This window comes from Salmo trutta, chromosome 1 (genome assembly GCF_901001165.1).
Source record: "Salmo trutta chromosome 1, fSalTru1.1, whole genome shotgun sequence".
In the NCBI taxonomy this organism is placed as follows: Eukaryota; Metazoa; Chordata; class Actinopteri; order Salmoniformes; family Salmonidae; genus Salmo; species Salmo trutta.
In genome coordinates this window covers 40,437,324-40,464,211 of record NC_042957.1, presented here as the reverse complement: position 1 = coordinate 40,464,211, position 26,888 = coordinate 40,437,324, and the positions used below count along the sequence as shown (strand labels likewise).

The 26,888-nt window shown below is 43.3% G+C and overlaps 1 protein-coding gene across 5 annotated transcripts in view; it reads left to right on the top strand.

Moving 5' to 3' along the window:
• The first annotated feature begins 290 nt into the window (after positions 1–290).
• Positions 291–26,888, top strand: part of LOC115195842 (acyl-CoA:lysophosphatidylglycerol acyltransferase 1) — an 81,623-nt gene continuing 55,025 nt past the window's right edge. For 2 of the 5 annotated variants that reach the window (XM_029756152.1, XM_029756184.1), the window contains exons 1-2: positions 291–817; positions 1,828–2,080. In XM_029756152.1, the coding sequence (XP_029612012.1) occupies positions 1,843–2,080 (238 nt within the window). In that variant the 5' untranslated portion in view covers positions 291–817; positions 1,828–1,842. Of the gene's footprint in view, positions 1,617–1,827; positions 2,081–26,888 lie in introns of all 5 variants that reach the window. The other 3 variants (XM_029756177.1, XM_029756169.1, XM_029756161.1) reach the window with 3 other exon arrangements.

The window sequence follows — 26,888 nt, the reverse complement described above, 5'->3', positions numbered from 1 at the left end:
GTTTTCTTTTGTTCAACTATATTATTGACTGTATGTTTGTTTATTCCATGTGTAACTCTGTGTGGTTGTATGTGTCGAATTGCTATGCTTTATCTTGGCCAGGTCGCAGTTGCAAATGAGAACTTGTTCTTAACTAGCCTACCTGGTTAAATAAAGGTGAAATATATATATATTTAAATCATCTGTCTCAAAAGCATTTGATTCTGTCAGTGGTTTGTCAGTCAGAGTTTGCGCAGATCCACGTTTTCTCAGCGTCGTCGTCATAAATGAGATTCTCATCTGGTGGCCGCTCCATAAGTAGCTAGCGATAATCGAACGGATCGGTCAAACTAGCGGAGCAGATAGCAGAATGTTAAATATCACCCGATGTACAAACTGAAACGCTGCCGCATTTGCACTAAAACAAAGGCGTGTTATATGGCTCTTCCATCAAGGGATTGTTGCAATTGGATTAAAGTAGACGCAAGAGATGTAGATAGAAATGTCTAGCTAGCCAAAGTACTAGCTAACTGATGTTGCATCGATGGAATTATTCGAGTGCCATTGATTGAGATGCACCCAGCGACGCTAAATGAGTAGCTAACTAGCTACATGGATAGTATTAGCGGCTAGCTAGCCGTGACGGGAGTGTGAACGTTTATTAACGTTGTGTGAATGGGACATATACAATTTTGATACGTAACTCAATGTTTAAGGATCTAACATATTAACTTAATACATGCGACTTGGTATTCATCCATGCTAAGCCAGCTTTCTGTTTTATCGTCCGGCAGCGACATTTGGACGGGGGGACAGTAGCTAACGTTACTAAGATTGGGTGAGTTACAGTAAGATGAGAACATTGATGTTTAGTTAATTAGCCATTTGCTGAAACGTCTGTTAGTGATTTAGATTTTATCGCCCTTGTATTTAACTAGTAGCTAAATTGGCTAGATAGCCAGGATTAGCTAACCACGCAAGGCTAGTTAGCCAGTTAATAAGACATTGGTGCGGAATAAAAAAAATCGGACTTTGTACCAACACCTTACAAAATCAATGGGAATGGCAGCTAGCATGTCCCCACAAATGTGACTGTCGATATTGAAGATGGAAGTTGTTGTTGGTGGCGTATTAGTTAGCCAGCCAGCTAAGAACAGCGTCTTGTCCAGCACTTCAAAATCCGTTATATCGCTAAAGTAAGCTACCGGGCTAACGTTAGCCAGTTTAGCAACTAACGTTAACAGCCGGTAGCTAGCTTGTATGGGTACGTTATACGTCTGTTTCAGTCAGAGCATCATTTGATTGGCTTAACATTATCTAGTAGTTAGTTGACTATGCCCTGGTTCAAGATTCCAACACTTTATATTTATAAGATTTTATTTGAATGTCTAGCCAGCTAAGTAAGTTGGTATGGGAACTACTACTGGACGAAGTCAACTGTTGTGGGTCTTCATTCCACGACCTCCACGTTGTACTGGACTTGCAAGATGTGGAGACATGATTTAAACCCGGAGTCCTGCTCACTGATTGATATTAGCTAGCCGGCAGCATCTATTGTAACTATAAAGTGCATTGAAACTACAACATGGATAACAGAGCCTAACGTTAGTCTCTAGAAAGGCTGCCTCCATTTTCAGGTAGTTACCTAACGTTTGTTAGGTTGTCATGCATCCTATTTAGAACGGCCCGAACAATATTTGTAGCTAACAGATATAGGCATGCTTGTCTTAGCTAACGTTAGCCATGTTTTCTGGTTAGTCATATTTGTGAAGTTTTTAGCTACTCACATTAGAAATGTACCACTCAGAAATATTTGCTAGCTAACTGGTTTTCTCCCTATTTTCACAGGCAGTGTGCATCAGTATGGCACAACTTCTAGAAGGTGCCCGCAACCTGGGCTGGGTACTCCTGAACTCCTTCCTTCGTTTCATCTTTGTGTTCATTAATAACTGTGTAGCAATCCCTTCGTATTGCCTCTACTGCATTCTTCTTCAACCCCTCAGAGTAATGGACAGCCGCACTTTCTGGCTCATTGAAGGAATAATGTTCAAATGGATGTTGGCAATGGTGTCACAGTGGGGCTGGGTTGCAGGCTATACAGGTAAGATGCTACACAACAAGCCTGGAATGCTTTTCTTTGGATCAAAGTTGTGGTTGAAACTGGGAATGGTTATGAATGCAGAGTTTACTGTGGACACAAACCGTCATTATCATTGGTTCAGACTGGTGTGGTGGAATCAAAGTATTGATTTCAACAAGCCTTTCAATATCACCTGATCCCATTTCAGAATAACTTGTACCTCAACTGCAAGACCAATGGCTACTGTCTGTAGGAACCAGGAAGTTCATGCTGAACAGGTCATCCCCCTTGTATACATTATGTATACCTACCTGTAAATGTAAGATTTGTTATAGACACTCTTTTTGGTTTAAGACCATACAATTGCTTCAAGTGTCATCACATTCACATATAGTAGGCAAGTCTGTATAGTACAGTGAGTGTAATCACTTGATACATACAGTCCTGTTTTGCCGGCAACACTATTTCTAACTTCATTCACCGAAAAAAATGTGCCAGGGGTTCCCACTTTCAACTAGCTGATTGGGTGTCTGGGAGCCACATTGCCCTCTGAGCAGTGTTTGATTGCACCGGGCCAAGAGGAAAATGCTTATAAATTACAAAGTGCTGAACATGAGGATCAACAAGGCCTGCTGATAAATAATGCATCGAACACCGACTTGTTTTTGCAACGTGCAGTGCATTCAGAAAGTATTCAGACCCCCTTTTCAACATTTTATTACAGCCTTATTCTAAAATGGATTGAATTGTTTTTTTCCCCCCATCAATTTACACAATACCCATACCATACCCACAATACCTACTGACAGCAAAAACAGGATTTGAGAAATTCTAGCAAATGTATTAAAAATAAATGTAAATATCACATTTAAATAAGTATTCAGGCCCTTTACTCAGTACTTTGTTGAAGCATCTTTGGCAGCGATTACAGCCTCAAGTCTTTATATATTATTATTATTACTTTTTGTCATTTAGCAGACGCTCTTATCCAGAGCGACTTACAGTAGCGAATGCATACATTTCATATATTTTTCCCCCTGTGGTAATCGAACCCACAACCCTGGCGTTGCAAACACCATGCTCTACCAACTGAGCCACACGGGACCATCTTCTTGGTTATGATGCTACAAGCTTGACGCACATGTATTTGGAGAGTTTCTTCCACTCTTTACTGCAGATTCTCCCATGCTCTGTCAGGTTGGATGGGGAGCATCGCTGCTCAGCTATTTTTAGGTCTCTCCATAGATGTTCGATCAGGTTCAAGTCTGGGCTCTGACTGGGCCGCTCCAGGACATTCAGAGACTTGTCCCAAAGCCACGCCTGTGTTGTCTTGGCTGTGTGCTTAGGGTTGTTGTCCTGTTGGAAGGTGAACCTTTACCCCAGTCTGAGGTCCTGAGTGCTCTGGAGCAGGTTTTCATCAGTACTTTGCTCCGTTCATGTTTCCCTCCATCCTGACTAGTCCCTGCTGCTGAAAAAAATCCCCACGGCATGATGCTGCCACCACCATGCTTCACCGTAGGGATGGTGCCAGGTTTCCTCCAAACGCGATGCTTGGCATTCAGGCCAAAGAGTTCAATCTTGGTTTCATCAGACCACAGAATCTTGTTTCTCATGGTCCAAGAGTCCTTTAGGTGCTTTTTGGCGAACTCCAAGCAGGCTTTTATGTGCCTTTTACTGAGTTGCTTCCATCTGGCCACTTCAACATAAAGGCCTGATTGGTGGAGTGCTGAACAGATGGTTGTCCTTCTGGAATGTTCTCCCATCTCCACAGAGGAACTCTGGACCTCTGTCAGAGTTCCATCGGGTTCTTGGTCACCTCCCTGATGAAAGGTCTTCTCCCCCGATTGCTATTTAAAGAGTCTTGGTTGTTTCAAACTTCCATTTAATAATGTTGGAGGCCACTTTGTTCTTGGTGACCTTCAATGCTGCAGACATTTTTTTGGTACCATTTTTTTTGTACCGTTTTTGGTACCGTCTCAGAGCTCTACGGACAATTTCTTCGACATCATGGCTTGGTTTTTGCTCTGACATGCACTGTCAACTGTGGGACCTTTTTCATATAGACAGGTGTGCCTTTCCAAATCATGTCCAATCAATTGTATTTAAAACAGGTGGACTCCAAGTTGTAGTAACATCTCAAGGATGATCAATGGAAACAGGATGCACCCGAGCTCAATTTCGAGTTTCATAGCATAAGTGTATGAATACTTATGTAAATAAGTTATTTGTTTATTTTTAATTCATTTGCAAAAAAATGTCTAAACCTGTTTTCGCTTTGTCGTTATGGGGTATGGTGTGTAGCTTAAGGAGAGAAAAAAAGTGTAATCCATTTTAGAATAAGGCTGTAACATAACAAAATGTGGGAAAAGTGAAGGGGTCTGAATACTTTCCGAAAGCACTGTATGTGTAATGGGACCTTGATGAGCAAGTTACAGACAGCGAGGTTACCCCTGAGCCAGGCAAGAACTGCCGGGGTAGTACCTTGTCCTGTGACAGGACTACCAACGCACCCATTCTCTGCATATGAGTAACCTCTTTACGCATTAGATCAGTAGTTACTTACAGGGCTGTTACTTTTAGGAACAGTCGGGTAAATGACAGCTGAAGCTGCTGTGACTCTGAGTATCTTGCGTGACTCATAGCTACATAGCTTTTCATAACTCCCTGTCAACATAACATTGTCTACTCTTGTTTAAATGAGAATTTAGGGAAAGTACCATGTTTGGGAGAACAGTGTGGGCAGTAGCAATTTTTGAGAGGGTGAGACCTATTCACACCAGAGGCTAATGGGACAAGAGATCGGAGGACGGGCTCATTGTAATGGCTGGAATGGAATAAATTGAACCGTATCAATTATATGGAAACCACATGTTTGACACAGGTCCATGTATTGTACTCCAGCCTTTATACAGAGCCCGTCCTCCTTATAGCTCCTCCCACCAGACTCCTCTGTTTCACACCAGTAATATTACCATCTGTATATCAGCCACCAGCTGCTTCTCCTCTTTTCTCCATTAGGGACTGTATTCTTAGATTGTTGAGAAAGCTGCAATGTTGACAGTTAAAACCACAATACTTATTTTGTATTTCAGCCCAACAGCAGCTCCACCACTAAATTTGGTGTAGGCCTATTTCTGAGTACTGGGGAAATGCAAACACTCACATAGAGCTGTGGATACAAGGACTCATGGTCCACGAGAATTACATGAATTTTATACAGATTTTGGACCTATATTGTTTACAAAGACTAATGCGTGTATATATGAGAAATAATAGGTTAAGGCAGTTGTACTAAGCTTGAAGCAGTTCAATAATCAATTGTTTAATTGAAAGCCATATATTTATACACACACACACGAAGTCGGAAGTTTACATACACCTTAGCCAAATACATTTAAACTCAGTAAAATTTCCTGTCTTTAATCAGTTAGGATCACTTTTTATTTTAAGAATGAGAAATGTTAGAATAATAGGAGAGGGATTTATTTCAGCTTTTATTTCTTTCATCACAGTCCCAGTGGGTCAGAAGTAAACATACACTCAATTAGTATTTGGTAGCATTGCCTTTAAATTGTTTCACTTGGGTCAAATGTTTTGGGTGGCCTTCCACAAGTTTCCCACAATAAGTTGGGTGAGTTTTGGCCCATTCCTCCTGACAGAGCTGGTGTAACTGAGTCAGGTTTGTAGGCCTCCTTGCTCGCACACGCCTTTTCAGTTCTGCCCACAAATTTTCTATAGGATTGAAGTCGGGGCTTTGTGATTGCCACTCTAATACCCTGACTTCGTTGTCCTTAAGCCATTTTGCCATAACTTTGGAAGTATGCTTGGGGTCATTGTCCATTTGGAAGACCCATTTGCGACCAAGCTTTAACCTCCTGACTGATGTCTTGATGTTACTTCAATATATCCACATCATTTTCTTTGCTCATGATGCCATCTATTTTGTGAAGTGCAGCTGTTCCTCCTGCAGTGAAGCACCCCCTACTACATGATGCTGCCACCCCCGTGCTTCACGGTTGGGATGGTGTTCTTCGGCTTGCAAGCCCCTCCCCTTTTCCTCCTAATATAACGATGGTCATTATGGCCAAATGGTTCTATTTTTGTTTCATCAGACCAGAGGACATTTCTCCAGAAAGTACGATCTGAGTCCCCCATATGCAGTTGCAAACCATAGTCTGGCTTTTTTATGGCGTTTTTGGAGCAGTGGCTTCTTCCTTGCTGAGCGGCCTTTCAGGTTATGTCGATGTAGTACTCGTTTTAGATACTTTTGTACCTGTTTCCTCCAGCATCTTCACAAGATCCTTTGCTGCTGTTCTGGGATTGATTTGCACTTTTCGCACCAAAGTACCGTAATTTCCGGACTATTGAGCGCACCTGAATATAAGCCGCACCCACTGAATTTTTTAAAATATATTATTTTGAACATAAATAAGCCGCACATGTCTATAAGCCGCAGGTGCCTACCGGTACATTCAAACAAATGAACTTTACACAGGCTTTAACAAAACACGGCTTGTAACAAAAATAAATAGGCTTTAACGAAGCACGGCTTGTAACAAAAAAAAAATTAATTAGCAGTAAACAGTAGCCTACCAAGAAAGTCATTGGTCATTATCTTCCTCCTCCTGTGCACTGAAACCACTGAAGTCATCTCCTTCGGTGTCGGAGTTGAATAGCCTCAGAATTGCTTCATCCGATATTGGATCGTTTTCATTGTCGCTCTTGTCACTGTTTGACCTTAACCCGTTCGGCAATTTCATTGGTCTAATGAAAGCTTCATGCCGCCAAAAAACTGAGCATGTCACAGAATGTTTTTTTTGGAGAGAAAAAAATTTGAAAGCGGGAAAAATCCATATTAGCCGCGTCATTGTTTAAGCCGCGAGGTTCAAAGCGTGGGAAAAAAGTTGCGGCTTATAGTCCGGAATTTACGGTACGTTCATCTCTAGGAGACAGAAAGCGTCTCCTTCATGAGCGGTATGACGGCTGCGTGGTCCCATGGTGTTTATACTTGCGTACTATTGTTTGTACAGATGAACGTGGTACCTTCAGGCATTTGGAAATTGCTCCAAAGGATGAACCAGACTTGTGAAGGTCTACATTTATTTATTTTTTTCTTAGGTCTAGGCTGATTTCTTTTGATATTCCTCATGATGTCAAGCAAGAAGCACTGAGTTTTAAGGTAGGCCTTGAAATGCATCCACAGGTACTCAGGCTAATTGACATCATTTATCAGCAGCTTCTAAAGCTATGACATCATTTTCTGGAATTTTCCATGCTGTTTAAAGGCAGTCAACTTTATAACTTCTGACCCACTGGAATTGTGATACAGTGAAATAATTTGTCTGTAAACAACTGTTGGCAAAATTACTTGTCATGCACAAAGTAGATGTCCTAACCGACTTGCCAAAACTATAGTTTGCTAACAAGAAACTTGTGGAGTGGTTGAAAAACGAGTTTCAATGACTCCAACCTAAGTGAATGTAAACTTCCGACTTCAACTGTATGTGTTCAGACCTTTTCCTATAAGACTTGAAATTGAGCTCATTGATTGTCCTTTGTTTCTACAACTTGATTGGAGTCCACCTGTGGTAAATTCAATTGATTATACATGATTTGGAAAGGCACACACCTGTCTATATAAGGTGCAACAGTGGACGGTGCATTTCAGAGCAAAAACCAACCGTAAGGTCGATGGAATTGTCCATAGAGCTCTGAGACAGGATTGTGTTGAGGCACAGATCTGGGGAAGGGTACCAAAAAATGTCTTCAGCATTGAAGATCCCCAAGAACACAGTGGCCTACATCATTCTTAAATGGAAGAAGTTTGAAACCACCAAGACTCTTCCTAGAGCTGTCCGCCCGGCCAAGCTGAGCAATCGGGGGAGAAGGCCTTGGTCAGGGAGGTGACCAGGAACCCGATGGTCACTCTGACAGAGCTCCAGAGTTCTCTTTGGAGATGGGAGAACCTTCCAGAAGGACATCCATCTCTGCAGCACTCCACCAATCAGGCCTTACGAAGGTGACCATTCGGAACCCACTCCTCAGTAAAAGGTACATGACAGCCCATGAGAGACATTCTCTCGTCTGATGAAACCAGGATTGAACTATTTGGCCTGAATGTTAAGCATCACATCTGGAGGAAACCTTGCACCATCCCTATGGTGAAGCATGTTGGTGGCAGCATCGTACTGTGGGGATGTTTTTCATCGGCAGGCACTGGGAGACTAGTCAGGATTAATGGATCGATGAACGGAGCCAAGTACAGAGATTCTTGATGAAAACCTGCTCCAGAGCACTCAAGACCTCACCCTAGTGTGACAGTTCACTTTCCAACAAGACAACGACCCTAAGCACACAGCCAAGACAACGCAGCAGTGGCTTCGGGACAAGTCTCTGAATGTCCTTGAGTGGCCCAGCCAGACCTGGGACTTGAACCTGATTTGACATCTCTGGAGAGACCTAAAAATAGCTGTACAGTAACACTCCAACCTGACAGAGCATGAGAGGATCAGCAGAGAAGAATGGAAGAAACTCCCCAGATACAGGTGTGCCAAGCTTGTAGTGTCATACTCAATTCTGTAATCGCTGCCAAAGGTGCTTCAACAAAGTACTGAGAAAAAGGTTTGAAAACTCCAAACATTTACATGAGTATATTTTAAATTAGTGAATGTCTAAACCTGTTTTTGCTTTGTCATGGGGGGGGGGGTGCAATTTAATCAATTTTGGAATAAGGCTGTAACAAAATGTGGAAAGAGTCAAGGTGTCTCAATACTTTCTGAAGACACTGTATATCACATCTTTGAAACCATTTGAACAGCAGGAAGTCTTTCAGATTGTGTCTTTTGAGGCCCAACAGGCAAAGATCAATTAGGCCGCGTTCATATGAATTAATTTAGCAAAGAAACAGATGTACTTCAGCTCAAATGTTGGGCTAAAATGAGGTTACATCCATCTGCTGTTACTGGAGCTGACTTTCCATTTTCTCCTGATAAAACTCTAAAGGGTTGGTTTCAAGCAGAATAGTCCATAGCAGGGTTGCAGTTTGGGAGTCCAGACTTCCTGACTTGTTGTTCACCTGGGTGTGTATCCTCATGGGTGATTCGGCGGGCCTAGGAAACCAAATAGAAACTATCCAAAACCACTGTTTATGCTCGCTCTCCACCCACAGTCCCCTCAATCAGCTAAACCTGTTATAAACAAGAACTCCCTCAATGGGAGAGATGAGGGTGTGGGTGAGTTTACTTGCTCGTCACTAACGTGAGGCAAAAATCCAGTATGTAGGCCAATGGTGTAACTCCAGTTAGGCGGTATTGTGTCCACTCTGCAGTAAACTCACCCACACCCTCTTGCCTCGTCTCTCCCATTGAGGGAGTTCTTGTTCACCATGCATGTGTGAGTAGGGCCCTGAAGCGAGTTGATACCTGCCTGTATGCAGGGTATGGTGGTTGCTGAAAACCTGTATTATACACAAAGGAAAAATATTAATTGTGTACTCCTCTCCTCAACCCATGGGAGAAAGGTCAGAGGGGAGGGACCTCTGGCTCTCTCATCCAATAGTGTTTTGAGGAGACAAGGAGTATGCAATTGAGATCTAATCACACTTATTTATAAAGCATTTTTTTACATCAGCAGATGTCACAAAGTGCTATATAGAAACCCAGCCTAAAACCCCTAACATTGTATCCAAGTCTGATCCTATGGGATGATTACACATGTATTCCCCTCACTCACACACTGGGTTGGATTATCTGCATCCTGCCCATGTAAATATTGAATACTAAGTTCAAAAGCACACTGAACAAAAATATAACTGCAACATGCAACAATTTTTTTTCTAAGATTTTACTCCGTTATAGTTCATATAAGAATGTACATTGAAAAAACGTCAATGTACAGATCCTTGCGACCTGGGGCCGTGCGTTATGGCGGCAGGTGAATGGCACAGCAATGGGCCAGGATCTCGTCAAAGTATCTCTGTGCATTCAAATTTCCATCAATAAAATGCAATTGTGTTCGTTGTCCTTAGCTTATGCCTGTCCATGCATTTACCCTACAGCCACCATGGGGCACTCTGTTCATAACATAGACATTAGCAAACCGCTGGCCCACACGGTCTGCCATTGCCCGGTATAGTTGAAACTGGGATTAATCCGTGGAGAGCATGCAGATGAGGTTTCTGAAAGTTTGTGCATCAATTCTTCAGTTGTGCAAACCCACAGTTTATCAGCTGTCGGGGTGGCTGGTCTCAGACGATCCCGCAGGTAAGGAAGCCGGGTGTGGAAGTCCTGGGCTGGCGTGGTTACACGTGGTCTGTGGTTGTGAGGCCGGTTGAATGTACTACCAAATTCCCTAAAATTATGTTGGAGCTGGCTTTTGGTAGAGAAATTAACATTACTCTCTCAGGCAACCGCTCTGGTGGACATTCCTGCAGTCAGCATGCCAATTTCACGCTCCCTCAACTTGAGACATCTGTGGCATTGTGTTTTGTGACAAAACTGCTCATTTTAGTGTCTGTTTGTTACCAGCACATGTTTATATTTTTGTTCAGTGTAGTATAGCTGAACATTCAGCCATTTTTCAGGTTCTGGGTACAAAAAGTATGTCTCATAGAAAAGATAATGCTCTGTTGATATTATGTGAGTATTCAACCACATTCCCACTCTTCCCTCCATACCACCTCATGGGCAGACCTGTATGACAGACTAGGGTGCATCAACAGAGCCACACCAATTCTGAGTGTTACAGAACATCTGTACAGCATGGCAGAATGTGAGTGCAATGCATGCGCACCAGATCTGTCTCTACCTCCACACTGAGGTCAAAGTTCACTGGGGCTTCCTGCTCACCAGTCTGCCCTCTGAATAGAAGCAGAGCCGATCCCTGTATTCCCAGATCATGGAGGAATGTGAGGGAGACTGAAGAGAAACTAGCAGATCTGTAATATATAAAAATAATACAGAAAGCCATTTAAGTATTTGGAGTCTCACCACTGGTCTGCAGTGTGGCTATTTCACAACTTGGTAGGAACATGATCAATAATGTGTAGCCAATACTGTATAAACACATGATCAGCCTTTACAGAGGTAATGTTCTTTCTCACTAATATAAGCTCACCATGGATGTTATATTTTGTAACGTTAATGTCAACATATGGTGCTCATTTGGCCTGTACTATGACTTCTTCTGCACCCTTTCACCCCACTCCACTAAGCAGCAAAGTTGCGTCCAGGTCGTCTGCCCAGAATGTTACATCGCCAGGCCGAGACTGGTGCCCTAGTAGGCCCGGGAAGGCGGGATTAGGTTGCCACTCACTATCTTGGTTCTGGCCGTTTTGATCAAACTTCCGCCTCACAGAAAATGTGCTCTTATTGCTTTGTTTTACTCGGTTGGAGTAGAATACCGAAAGATCATATCCTGACTGTCATGTTTAGAAATGTTGACCATCTTTTCCTTGGTCACATTGGGTGTTGTAGAGGTCTGCTCAGGACTGATTTCTTCATCCCGCCTGTACCCGCAGCTTTTCATACCACACCCCGCCTGTACCTGCTGGCTTTCTGTCTGACTCCCACTCGCAACTACAAGAACTGGTCCCAAACCGAACTGCAGTCCTGCAATGTTATTTTAGGCATATGTGACTCAGCTCACTTCCCAGCCATGGTCCCATCAATTTTGCGCCCTATAGGCAGTAAGTTAGTTCAGTCGTGGCGCGTGGGTAAAATCACGGAGGAAGCAAAGCCAAGCTAGTTAAAAAGCCATAGTACAACCTATATTGTAATAATTGCGTTGTTTACTCTATAACCCATTCATTCACACACCACCATGATATACAATAAGGCCGTGACGACAAAAAGACAAGTCACACAGTGGTGGAATAAATTGAACTACACACGTTTGTTTCATCACAAAACCAGACAGCAACATCTGTCTGGAAGTCCACAAAGCAAATATTGCATGTAACAAACAGTTATCACCTGCAACATGGTCAAGCAAGTTAATATTTTCGACAGTTTACTAAACAACTACTTATTTAGAACCACAGAGTTACCGCAAGTCAGCACAAAAACAACAGGAGCACTGCCTCTGCTATTTCAGCACCATTTCAACTTAACCATTTATACAGCATCAAATCAACTAGGCTATATATGCTTAGTTAAATATGCTGAAAAAAAACTTAAAGATACCAAAAACAATTTAGTCCAATCAATGTTGATAAGTATCATTTGGCTGTCCATGATACTGATTTCTGTGTGTGCGTGCGCAATTAAAACAAAAATGTTGACTTACCTAACTTGTAGACTAGTTCAATGCCGACGCCATCCTCTTTCATGTTGGCAAAGCGGTCTATGGCTCTGTCATGTTTTTGTTGCCATGGGCTAGTAAGCATTTTAGCTAGGTAGCTTAACTTCCTCACATGGGAAACAATGAACCAGCTAAATTGGCTAGCTAGTTAACGTGAGCTTATTAGGCTACATATTTAACTTCCAGCCTGTGGCACATCATACACATTTATGGTTAGATCAGAATTGCCGTTATCATTGGCCTGTACAGAGAATTAAGTCAAAACCACAAGTCCAATTCCCCATTGTCATCCATGGCTTAGGAAAGGGATGATTTAGCAAGCTAGCTACTGGAGGATATCAACACAAGCAGACCAGAAACAGACAGTTTTTTGCATAGGAAGTGATTTGATTGTGGTGAAGCCAAATCCAAACTGGTCTCCCTTGGGGGTGTTTTGCTGCACCAGGACAACCCACAGTTGAGCTCAGCTCAATGCTGATTGGCTTATTATTTTTATCAAGGGAGGTCTATTGCTTGCTGGTATCAATCATTCAAATGCTACGGCGGCAACATGTTATACTCTTTCGGTCCAGACAGCATCAGATACATGGCTACAAATACTGAGACAGAGTGGAGCTGTTTCCCTCACTCGGATGATTTCTCCAGTGAGATTCAGCCACTTGTGATTTGACGGAAATTATGAAAACACAGGGAGAGATGAGAATATTTGATCATTTTCATGTTTTTATTCGCCAAATATTTGGGGAAGCCTGGTTTCCCTTGGCATCTGTGAATACACGCCACTGGTTGAATTACCATAGATTCTCACATGGCCCTTTTCTATATTAGGCTTATCTGTATTACTGGGCTATATCAGCCAATTTAGTCCATCATTGTAAATAAGAACTTGTTCTTAACTGACTTACCTAGTTAAATAAAAATATGATAGATGTAGTTTGAAGAGAGCAGATTGTTTCTCTTGAGCTATTTTATAGCTCAAGAGAAGATATAGAAGATTTTCAGAGGGCGACATATATGGGTGATCAATATTTGTTTTTAGGCAATGTCGTAATCTATAGCCAAATCATATATTTAGTATATTTCCTTGGAAAGATAACTGCCCCGTTCTTCTCCGCCCATGCATAAGCTATAGCCTACTCTATTAAATTGAGACCACACGCACACCTGATCTTGCAGGTATAGCTATTGAACTTAAAGCAGCAAGAATGATTACAGTGACACTTGCTATGTTTTGCATATAGGATATAGCCTACCTTTTTTAGGAGGATGATTTGCAGGCAGAGGCAAATAAATGGGTAATCAATACATGAAAAGGCGCACCACTCGCTTACCATAGTAGCCTAACATGCTGACTACACCGAGCATGCGCGTGCATATTGATTTTTGTCCATCCACACCAGACGCGATCTGGACACATAGGTTGAAATATCAAAACGAACACTGAACCAACTATATTAATTTGGAGACTGGTCGAAACATTCATGGAAATTTAGCTAGCTAGCTAGCTTGCTGTTGCTAGCTAAGTTGTCCTGGGATATAAACATTGGGTTTTATTTTAATTTTTGGTTTGGTATTTTACCCCCCCCCCCCCCTTCTCCCCAATTTCTATCTTGCCTCATCACTGCAACTCCCTAAGGGACTTGGGAGAGGCCAAGGTGGAGTCATGCGTCCACCGAAACATGACCAGCCTAACCGCGCTCCTTAACAGCCACCAGCTTAACCCGGAAGCCAGCCGCATCAATGTGTCGGAGGAAATACCGTTCAACTGGCGACCGGGGTCAACCTGCAGGCCCCCGGCCTGCCACAAGCAATCCGTATGGCTCGGGCGTGATGAGCCAAGTAAAGACCCCCCCGGCCAAACCCTCCCCTAACCCAGACGACGCTGGGACAATTGTGCACCGTCCTATGCGACTCCCAGCCACTGCTGTGGCAAAGCCCGGGAATGAACCCAGGTCTGTAGTAACGCCTCTAGCACTGCAAAACATCGCCTTAGACTGCTGTGGCACTCAGGAGGCCCATTGGGTTGTTATTTTACCTGAAATGCACAAGGTTCTTTTTTTCCTGGATCTTTGTAGAATTTTGACCTATTTTGAGTCACACACAATCAATCGTGTGTTCTCTACTCTGACAATTAATCCACAGATAAAAGTGGAAACCTAGTTAGTTTCTAGTTCTTCAAGAATAACTTGGTTCTGTTTTTGATGCTTGATGCACTGCAAGTCCTGCTTCTCCCATCTCTTCATTGGTTTTTAGGAGCATATACCCATGTGGGTGATTTAAAAGCTGAACTGAGGTCCACACTCCAGTCCAGTTGGTGGTGATAACGCAACTTAAAGTTGGTTGCCAACCGCAATATAAAGTCCACAGAAGACTGGGAAAACTTCCCACTTGCTTCCAGCACATAAAAATCGTCTGTCCTCGGTTTCAACACTCACTACTGAGTTCCAAACTGTCTCTGGAAGCAACGTCAGCACTAACTGTATGTTGGGAGCTTCATGAAATGGGTTTCCATGGCCAAGCAGGCGCACACAAGCCTAAAATCGCCATGTGCAATTCCAAGTGTCGGCTGGAGTGGTCTAAAGCTCACTACCATTGGACTCTGGAGCAGTGGAAACCTGTTCTCTGCATAGATGAATCACGCTTCGCCATCTGTCAGGCCGATGGAAAAAACTGGGTTTGGCGGATGCCAGGAGAACGGTACCTGCCCAAATGCATAGTGCCAACTGTAACGTTTGGTGGAGGAGGAATAATGGTCAGGGGCTGTTTTTCATGATTCGGGCAAGGCCCCTTAGTTCCAGTGAAGGGAAATCTTAAAACTACAGCATACAATGACATTCTAGACGATTCTGTGCTTCCAGCTTTGTGGCAACAGTTTGGGGAAAGCCCTTTCCTGTTTCAGCATGACAATGCCCCCATGCACAAAGCGAGGTCCATACAGAAATGGTTTGTTGAGATCGGTGTGGAAGAACTTGACTGGCCTGCACAGAGCCCTGACCTCCCCCATCGAACACCTTTGGAATGAATTGGAACGCCGACTGCGAGCCAGGCCTGATTGCCAAATCTCAATAATGCTCATGTGGCTGAATGCTGCGGGGACTTGATCTCAATGTTCCAACATCTAGTGGAAATCCTTCCCAGAAGAGTGGTTATAGCAGCAACGGGATGGACCAACTCCATATGAATGCCCATGATTTTGGAATGAGATGTTCGACGAGCAGGTGTCCACATACTTTTGGTCATATAGTGTATGTATATATGCTTCAGTTTGCTGCCATGTACATTTGTCTCCAGCGATTGAAGTAAAAATATCTATATAAACTCTTTTTCAGGACCCTGTCTTTTCAAAGATGATTCGTAAAAATCCAAATGACTTCACAGATCTTCATTGTAAAGGGTTTAAACTCTGTTTCCCATGCTTGTTCAATGAACCATAAACAATTAATGAACATGCACCTGTGGAACGGTCGTTAAGACACTAACAGCTTACAGACGGTAGGCAATTAAGGTATCAGTTATGAAAATTTAGGACACTAAAGAGGCCTTTCTACTGACTCTGAAAAACACCAAAAGAAAGATTCCCAGGGTCCCTGCTCATCTGCGTGAGCGTGCCTTAGGCATGCTGCAAGGAGGCATGAGGACTACAGATGTGGCCAGGGCAATAAATTGCAATGTCCGTACTGAGACGCCGAAGACAGCGCTACAGGGAGACAGGATGGACAGCTGATCGTCCTCGCAGTGGCAGACCACGTGTAACAACACCTGCACAGGATCGGAACATCCAAACATCACACCTGCGGGACAGGTACAGGATGGCAACAACTGCACGACTTACACCAGGAACGCACAATCCCTCCATCAGTGCTCAGACTGTCCGCAATAGGCTGAGAGAGGCTGGACTGAGGGCTTGTAGGCCTGTTGTAAGGCAGGTCCTCACCAGCCATCACCGGAAACAACGTTGCCTATGGGCACAAACCCACCATCGCTGGACCAGACAGGACAGGAAAAAAGTCCTGTTCACTGATGAGTCGCGGTTTTGTCTCACCAGGGGTGATGGTCGGATTCGCGTTTATCGTCGAAGGAATGAGCGTAACACCGAGGCCTGTACTCTGGAGCGGAATCGATTTGGAGGTGGAGGGTCTGTCATGGTCTCAGGTGGTGTGTTACAGCATCATCGGACTGAGCTTGTTGTCATTGCAGGCAATCTCAACACTGTGCGTTACAGGGAAGACATCCTCCTCCCTCGTGGTACCCTTCCTGCTGGCTCATCCTGACATGACCCTCCAGCATGACAATGCCACCAGCCGTACTGCTCGTTTGTGCATGATTTCCTGCAGGACAGGAATGTCAGTGTTCTGCCATTGGCAGCGAAGAGCCCACATCTCAATCCTATTGAGCACGTCTGGGACCTGTTGGATCAGAGGGTGAGGGCTAGGGCCATTCCCCCAACAAATGTCTGGGAACTTGCAGGTGCCTTGGTGGAAGAGTGGGGTAACATCTCACTGCAAGAGCTGGCAAATATGATGCAGTCCATGAGGAGATGCACTGCAGTACTTAATGCAGCTTGTGGCCACACCAGATACTGACTGACTTTTGACCCCCCCCCCCCCAAATCTTCTGTTCAAACAAATATTTACACGTGTTAATTTTGCTGAAAATAAACGCAGTTGACAGTGAGAGGACGTTTCTTTTTTTGCTGAGTTTATTTACAATTCCCTTATCCAAACGGATTATTCATTTTACCTAGCTCTTATCAAGTTGTAAATTACAGTGCATGGAAAATTGTGATATTTCTATTGGAAAAAATAAAGTGGAGGCTTTTTCCACTTGGAACCGGTAGGTTTGTTAGACCTTTAATGTTTTCCTTGCCCGGAATTATTAAGAACTTTGACTTATCTGTAGACAAACCTGCGCCACACCTTCATTTATTTGTTCTCCACCCCAAACCAATAGCAGGTCAGTAGCCTGCTGTTCTCATGCTTAAGTTCAAGGTCAGAATACGTATAGAGAGAAAAGTGCATTAAAGGGAATAATGGTCCATTTTATGCACACTTAACTCAAGTTGGAATCGGGGCCTAGTAGCCTAAATTAGATTGAATGTGAAACCCATTTAGAAACTTGAGTTTTACATGAACTCTGCCTGGGTATGCCTGTGATGATGACAATTGGCAGGATTTAATCTATAGCAGGACGTGGTGATTCTGACCGTATTTTTTTCTCTAGTCCTATTCATTCATCCCAATATTTGGCTGCATTGCCCTGCAACTTTCAACATTCACTCGCACTACTTTGTACAAATTTGGTCTGTGATAGCCCCCATGTTAATTAATTAAAATTTGCTGATTAAAACATTATTGCTTTATGAGAAGGGGCATTACAGTAATTTGTTTTTAATGCATGAGCAAGAGAGCATTTGTGTAGAAGTGAAAGTAGTCATTGATTTTCCAGTCTTTTTTTTGTCATGGGCTATTTCTAACCGCAAACTTCTTAATACCCAGATACAGGAAGTGAGTCAGAGGAAATGACATCATCATGCCTCTTCTGCCTTCACTCTTGTAGTGTAGGTTTTCTGAGCGAGGACATGCATGTGCCTGTGTTAATACACTGGAGACGATTTTCGAGTCTCTTGCCAAATTACCGCTCTCTCTGAGAAAGTGCCGGAGGGAGGGAGGGAAGAGGCGTCAAATTCAGAGGAAGACCGTTTAGCTGACTGCCGTTGTCTAATTAGAAACACTACCTTAGTCCCCACTGTCCTGCTGCCGGTTTACTGTGCCATTTCTCACAGACAATTTCCCTGATGAATGATACGTGACAGCCCTGTTGTAGATTCTCTCTCACTCTCTCTCTCACTCACTCACTCACTCACTCACTCCCACTCCACACAATGGAGGATGTCAGTGCTCACTGATGGAGGTATGGCTGTGTGACATTCATCAACCCCTCTGGGGGACTTGGGGCCCCCAAGTATGAAGATGTTTCATATTGTTATGTTTGCTCTTAATTCCTATTCTAATAGGGATTAGAATGACTTTCCTGAGGTGGGGGTGAATGGAGGCCATGATTGATCTGGTGAACGAGTCGTTTTCATTTTTTCTTTAACTGATTCAGACAATTTTGTTAGATGTTTGCATGATACTGGATAAATAAACCTGATTCTTATTGGGCTGAAGTTGATTGACATAAGATGTTGACGCTCACCTGTCCAGTTTTGTACAATGGAACAGTGGTATGCACTATATATTTGAAAATGAAAATACATCAACGGAAAAGGCTAACAATGGCTTGACTTGTACAGTGCCTTCAGGAAGTATTCACACCCCCTGAAAGACCAGGTAGGTTTTGCCGATGCCTCACAAAGAATGCCACCTGTTGGTAGAGGGGTAAACAAATTTTTACAAAAGCAGATATTGAATATCCCTTTGAGCATGGTGAAGTTAATAATTACAGTTTGGATGGTGTATCAATACACCCAGTCACTACAAAGATACAGGCGTCCTTTCTAACTCAGTTGTCTGAGAGGAAGGAAACCACTCAGGGATTTCAGAGGCCAATGGTGACTTTAAACAGTTACACAGTTGAATGGCTGGGATAGGAGAGAACTCAGGATGGATCAACAACATTGTAGTTACTCCTTTCCACTCTTGTCAATTAGGTTAGTATTGAGAAGGAAGCCTGTGCAGAATAAAAATACTACAAAACATGCATCCTGTTTGCAATTAGGCACTAAATGAAAACTGCAAAGAAATTAACTATATGTCCTTAATACAAAGTGTTATGTTTGGGGCAAATCCATTTTAATTCCACCTTGTAACACAACAAAATGTGGAAAAGTCAAGGGGTGTGAATACTTTCTCAAGGCACTGGATGTAGGCCTAACTACCAGCACAGAAGCTTACAATCAAGTTTGTTCATTTGACATCTGAGATGTGCTGCTCCCTTGGCCATATCATTGAGCACTGTTGCACATTGTGTAGCTCCACCACTCATTAAATCTCAAGAGCCCCCATTCCCTGGTGAATAACAATGGCTCTTAATCACGCCTGTATCCAAGAGGCTCCTTTTCTGATGCGTTGCAGCACCTCTTTAGGCAATGGGTCCTGACCTTGCTGTGTCATGGGCACTCAAAGCGCTAATTCCCCCCAACAAAATGATCTTACTCGAGACACTATATGAGGAGTGAAGCAACTCCACAGAGGCTATGTTGAACAGAGGTCTTTGTCTCGACCAAGCACTTTATCATGGAAATTCACCATGGTTGACGAAGTAGCAAGCCAAACAATTTTCTCTTTGTATGGGTGTCCAAGCATTCCCACACTGTTTCAGCTTTGCTGGCCAATTGTCAGATCAAATAAAATCAAACTTTAATGTCAATTGTCCGGTGGCTATTTTTTTTATGAATTGTTCAGCAGTCTAATGGCTTGAGGGTAGAAGCTGTTGAGGAACCTTTTGTTCCTAGACTCGGCGCTCCCGTACCGCTTGCCGTGCAGTAGCAGAGAAAACGGTTTCTAACTTGGGTGAATGGAGTCTCTGACAATTTAATGGGCTTTCCTCTGACACCGCCTAATATATAGGTCCTGGATGCCAGGAAGCTTGGCCCCAGTGATGTACTGGGCCGTTCGCACTACCCTCAGTAGCACCTTATGATCAGATGCCGATCAGTTGCCATACCAGGCGGTGATGCGACTGGTCAGGATCCTCTCGATGGTACAGCTGTAGAACCTTTTGAGATTCTGGATACCCATGACAAATCTTTTCAGTCTCCTGTGGGGGATAAGGTTTTGTCGTGCCCTCTTCATGACTGTCTTGGTATGTTTGGATCAGGATAGTTCGTTGGTGATGTGGACACCAAGGAACTTAACTCTCAACCCGCTCCACTACAGCCCCGTCACTATTAATGCGGGCCTGCTCGGCCCGCCTTTTCCTGTAGTCCACGATCAGCTCATTCCCATTTCTCAGTTAGTAGGTTAATTTTAGATGACTAATTCTATTTTTGTGTACCAGATTGGCATTGTGAAAGGGATGAAGCATGTTTGCCTGAAGTTGTCATGAATTTTGATGGATGGGCTAGTGCAGTTTTCTGTGTACGGACTAAACTCTGCATATGGGCTGCTTTGTTGTTGGATGATGGTTGTTTAGTTTTTGCTGTCATTATTCCGTCCATGAAAACAGCCTGCGACCAGTCCTGTACACAATTTTTTTGAATGTGTTGACAGATGTTGACAAGACTCGCAATTCTCATCCTCTCTTTGTCTTTATGGTCAAGCTGTAATGGTTAGGTATAGGCCTAAGTTTAGTATGGGAGCAATACATAATGTCCTTTTAAACAGTCGTAGGGTTGGATTTCATGTCTGTGTATATCCTATAGTCCCTAGCTGTTGTCTTTATGTTAATATCGAATTGGAAATCTGCCAAGAATCTATTGATTTGACGCTTGATAAACACACTGTTTTCTACGATTCGTTTTAGGAGAGAGTTATCACTTGTGCCCTTTTTCAACGAGGTAAGTCAAGCATGTAATTGGAGGACTGTGCTAACTTGAGCATTAAGAATGTTCCATTCTCTCAAAATGATAAATACCCACTGAAAACAATCGATGAAAGGTTTCCTCAGAACTGCTGTATATACTGTAGATCTGATGTCATATCTCCTAGCAACGGCCTGAAGAGAGCTCTTACCACTGGCCAAACATTTTCTGTCTGTCATCGTGGAGACTGAAAGGGTTGAGATCTCAATTACTCTACAGACTTAATGTGTATTAGGCTATGCCACTAAAGAGCTTTATACTCTTTGATGCCACTGAAGTCATAGGCACATTTTCACATTGTGTGGACACGCGTTCAAAAAAAGTACTTCAAAACATTTGCACAACAATGTTAACCCAGTGAGTTGTTTATTTTTTTCTCTCTCGTTTTTTTACCATACATGCCATTTCTAAGCCACATTTTGTTTCATTGTCAATTCCCAGTAGCGTAATCCACTTCTTGGTACTCATTTTGCCAGTAATCCCTTGAAAATGAAACTCCAAGTCCGCACTCTCCACCAGCCTAGCCTTCTCACGGGACAGGAAATGCTCACTAGGCACCCCTGAGCCTGCTAGCATTAGCATCAGGCACCTTATGGTGCTTTTCCATTGAGACCGATGTTCCCTCTGAGCCAATTTCAGGTCTGCTGAGCGCAAACTTTAACATTGTAAAAAATGATGTGCACCTTCCAGTGCGTTTATTGTGAACACTGAGGCTGTTCCCGCTTTAAGTTACAGTTTTAACTAGGGATGCACGATATATCGGTGAACATATCGGAATCGACCGATATTAGCTAAAAATGCCAACATCGGTATCGGCCAATGTCTAGTTTAACGCGGATGTTAAAAACCGTTGTCAAAGCTACCGTGCATACCTAATATAACATAGGTAAATGACGGAATGACGCCACAAAGTTTTGCACAACACATGCAACACAGCATTCCTAATGTCTGTTGTGGGGAGCGAGCAGTCAACAAGTCAAGCAGTTATTTGAAAGAGTAAAAAAAAATAAACTCAAAAGGCGAAATCCATTAAAGCCAAGATAATGGAATTCATTGCCCTTGACAATCAACCGTTCTCTGTCGTGGCTGATGTTGGCTTTCGCCTACTGGTCGAGCACCGGTACACACTACCAAGTGCGCTATTTTTCAGATGTTGCTCTACCAGAGTTACACAGTAATAGCGTCCCTGCTATTAGCTTCACAACATGCATACTATGGAACACCGTTTGGGTCTTTGCATGTCAAAAAGATACAGTAGCACTGTCAAAGCTGTACAAAAAGTCTGCAAACAAGCAAACCCCGGACACGAACGATGTGTTTTACAATACCGCGTTGGTAATAAAGCATAATTTGTTCGACCGCAACTTCTGGGGTAGCTAGCTTTAGCTTGGTACCAAGCTAGCACCAATACAACCATCCTGAAAACAATGACCAGTAGAAACTGCAGTCATTTTCATTATTCTTAGCAATGATTTAGGAATCCTTGTGAGTAAGTATTAGCAAAGTTGCCACTTGTTGTTCGCCTATTGAAATTGAACTTCAGTTCATGAAAAGCCAGCAACCCTGTTGCCCAAAGCTAACGTTATAAGCAGCCAGCTAGCTTAATCTGGCTAGTGAGGCTTCTGGCTAGTAACCCGGAACGGGCTATGTGTTGTGAAGCTAGCCACAATAAGGATTAGGCACAATACTGGAATTTGCTGTTTGCCTTCAAAATTAAAATGTCATTGACAGTGATGCAAATGAATACAAATAGTATAATTATGCCATACTTTTATTTTGAAGGCTAACCACAAAGTCCACTATTGTGGCTAATCCTTATTGTGGCTAGCTTCACATAGATGGGTACGACCACCATTAATCAAATAAGAACTATCTTATAAATTAGGGTTATTTTAGATGATGACACCTAGCTACATTGTTTGCATCCATGAGCTAGCTAGCTTTTTTTTTATGACCAGAACTGTAGGTGCGCGAGACAACTTCACCAGCATCATAGCATACGTATCGATGAATCGTTGTGACATATGATATACAAGTGATTGTGTAATAACTACGTAAAACATTTATGAACGCGCTAAATTATTATGTGACGTGCAGTCATATTCAGATCCTGATTGGTCAACAAGCTTATTTGACATGCAAAATAGTGTTGTTTTTTTTGGGGCGGGGGACATGCAAAGACCCAAGAATAAATGAACAACGAAACAGCACAGCAAGTAAGTGAAAGAAATAGGTTTTGATTATATTTTACTGGTAACGGGGACATACGTAAATGCCAACAAAATAACTTTTTGGTGTGTGTGTGTTTAACCTTTTATTTAATTAGGCAAGTCAGTTAAAAACATTCTTATTTACAATGACGGCCCGGACGATGCTGGGCCAATTGTGCGCCACCCTATGGATCTCCCATTCACGGCCGGATGTGATACAGCCTGGATTCGAACCAGGGACTGTTGTTACGACTCTTGCACTGAGATGCACTGCCTTAGACCGGTGCGTCCATGTGTGTGTTAACTATAACTGTATTAGAATGCTTTAAAGGCCGCAAAAATTTGAAATATCGGTTATTAGTATTGGGTTTTTTGTCAAGGAAAATTTCATATCGGTATCGGGCAAAAATGTCATATCAGTGCCTCACTAGTTTTAACAGTGGCCAAGTAGGCTACTGTGGCTATTTGATCATAATGTAGGCTTACCAGAGTGGCCTACCATCATTCAGCCTACAGTACCTACCAATGTGTGGTGTTCAATGTAGGCCGACATTCCATGAGACTTGCAAGGCTTGACATTAATTAACCTGTTTATCCACTTGTCCTTCAGACAAGGAGGTGACTTTAAATGTTGTTGTTTGATTCTTGTGTTATCTGACTCGCTTTTCAAAGATGTCTAGAAATGTACATGTTTTGTGCTCTTGTAGGAAACAATCACTCCCCTATTGCTGACTACAAGTTATCTATATCTGGTCAAATAACTCACTAACTAGCAAATGAAATGAACAAAATGTGCACATGTGGCTACATGCAGCTCTTGCTTTGATCTCAAAACAAGAGCATCTAGTCATGACCACAGCTGTAAACACAGTCCAGTTCAATGGCACAGATCCATATATGGCAATGGTCTATTTGCATATAGGCCGACTGCAGCTCTGATTGGTTATGCCGAATGGTCTGTGTAGAATACGGGCGCAGTCGTGAAAATAGAATCCTACTACTATGCGTTCTGCCCCCCAAAAAATCTATTGCATAGTTTTTTGTTTCGGTATGTTGCATTGAAAGTGGCAAATATTATGTTGATTTGATCACAATTGCTACAGTAAAGGGAAACATTGATGGTGTTAACTAACAGGGAAAATTCTAGAAACTTGAGTGACGTTCAGTCTCGTGCTTCTCTTTGTGGGCTGATATTTCTTCTGCGCTCTGCGAGGCAGTCTCAAGGCTACTGTGCACCAGCTTAGAGGGAACATTGATTGAGACTTACCCAAACACCAAGGTGTCGCCAGTGTTTTGTGTTAATGTAAGCTCTAGTGTTGTTGTTGCCATCAGGAGTATGATTCATAAGACTTGTGGAGAGCAGAATCAATTACCTCTGCATCATTCAAAACTGTTACTTTTTGAGGAGTTAAGTTAGCCATTGTTATGTAAATGCCAGCTGACGATGTCATCCCCACAGTGACCGTACGTACATATCCCAATCAGAAGCCATGGATTACAGGCAACATCCGCATCAAGCTAAAGGCTATTTTAAATTATTTTATTTAACCAGGCAAGACAGTTAAGAACAAATTCTTATTTACAATGATGGCCTACCGGGAAAGAGTGGGTTAACTGCCTTGTTCAGGGGCAGAATGGCAGATTTTTACTTTGTCAGCTCGGGGATTTGATCCAGCAACCTTTAGGTTACTGGCCCAATGCTCGAGCCACTAGGCTACCTGCTGCCCCACTAGGCTAAAGCTGCCGCTTTCAAGGAGCAGGACACTAATCCGGACACTTATAAGAAATCCTGCTATGCCCTCAGGTGAACCATCAAACAGGCAAAGCGTCAATACAGGATTAAGATTGAATCCTACTACACCGCCTCTGACGCTTGTCGGATGTAGCAAGGCTTGAAAACTTACTGACTACAAAGGGAAACCCAGCTGCGAGCTGCCCGTTGAAGCGAGCCTACCAGACAAGCTAAATGCCTTTTATGCTCACTTCGGGTCAAGCAACACTGAATCATGCACGAGAGAACACCCTGATGACAGCTGTTCTGGATGACTGTGTGATAACACTCTCGGTAGCCGATGTGAGCAAGACCTTTAAACAGGTCAACATTCACAAAGCCATGGGGCCAGACGGATTACCAGGACATGTACTCAAAGCATGCGTGGACCAACTGGCATTTTCAACCTCTCCCTGACCGAGTCTGTAATACCTACATGTTTCAAGCAGACCACCATAGTCCCTGTGCCCAAGGAAGCGAAGGTAACCTGGCTAAATTATTACTGCCCCGTTGCACTCACGTCGATAGCCATGAAGTGCTTTGAAAGTCTGGTCATGGTTCACATCAACAGCATCATCCCGGATACCCTAGACCGACTCCAATTCGCATACCCAACAGATCCACAAGATGACGCAATCTGGTGCCAGGACAACAACCTCAATGTGAGCAAGACAAAGGAGCTGATCATGGACTACAAGAAAAGGCCCCCATTGACAAGGCTGTAGTGGAGCAGGTCGAGAGCTTGTCCAGATCACCAATGAACTATCATGAACTGTCATTCAAGTCCTCGAGGGGCTGATTGGTGTCACACTTTTTCTCCATCCCTAGCAAACACAGCTGATTTAATCAAATTGAATTCCAAACTGAAAATCATGATTAGGTGATTATTGGAGTCAGGTGTGTTAGCTGGGGCTGGGACAAAACTGTGACATCAATCAAATGTATTTATAAAGCCCTTACATCAGCTGATGTCACAAAGTGCTGAACAGAAACCCAGCCTAAAACCCTGAACAGAAAGCAATACAGATGTAGAAGCACAGTGGCTAGGAAAAACTCCCTAGAAAGACCAGAATCTAGAAAGAAACCTAGAGAGGAACCAGGCTATGAGAGGTGGCCAGTCCTCTTCTGGCTGTGCCGGGTGGAGATTATAACAGAACATGGCCAAGATGTTCAAATATTCATAGATGACCAGCAGGGTCAAATAATAATAATCACAGTTGTCGAGGGTGCAACAGATCAGCACCTCAGGAGTAAATGTCAGTTGGCTTTTCATAGCCGATCATTGAGTATCTCTACCGCTCCTGCTGTCTCTAGAGAGTTGAAAACAGCAGGTCTGGGACAGGTAGCATGTCCCGTGAACAGATCAGGGTTCCATAGCTGCAGGCAGAACAGTTGAAACTGGAGCAGCAGCATGGTCCTAGGGCGCAGGTCGAATATAACCCCACCCACTTTGCCAAAGGACAGCGCCCACACCACTAGAGGGATATCTTCAATCACCAACTTACCATCCTGAGACAAGGCCGAGTATAGCCCACAAAGATCTCCCCCACGGCACAACCCAAGGGGGGAGCCAACGCGGACAGGAAGATCACATCAGTGACTCAACCTACTCAAGTGACGCACCCCTCCTAGGGATGGCATGGAAGAGCACCAGTAAGCTAGTGACTCAGCCCCTGTAATAAGGTTAGAGGCAGAGAATCCCAGTGGAGAGAGGGGAACCGGCCAGGCAAAGACAGCAAAGGCGGTTAGTTGCTCCAGTGCCTTTCCGTTCACCTTCACACTCCTGGGCCAGACTACACTCAATCATAGGACCTACTGAAGAGATGAGTTTTCAATAAAGACTTAAAAGGTTGAGACCGAGTCTGTGTCTCTCACATGGATAGGCAGACCATTCCATAAAAATGGAGCTCTATAGGAGAATGCCCTGCCTCCTGCTGTTTGCTTAGAAATTCTAGGGACAGTAAGAAGGCTTGCGTCTTGTGACCGTAGCGTACGTGTAGGTATATACGGCAGGACCAAATTGGAAAG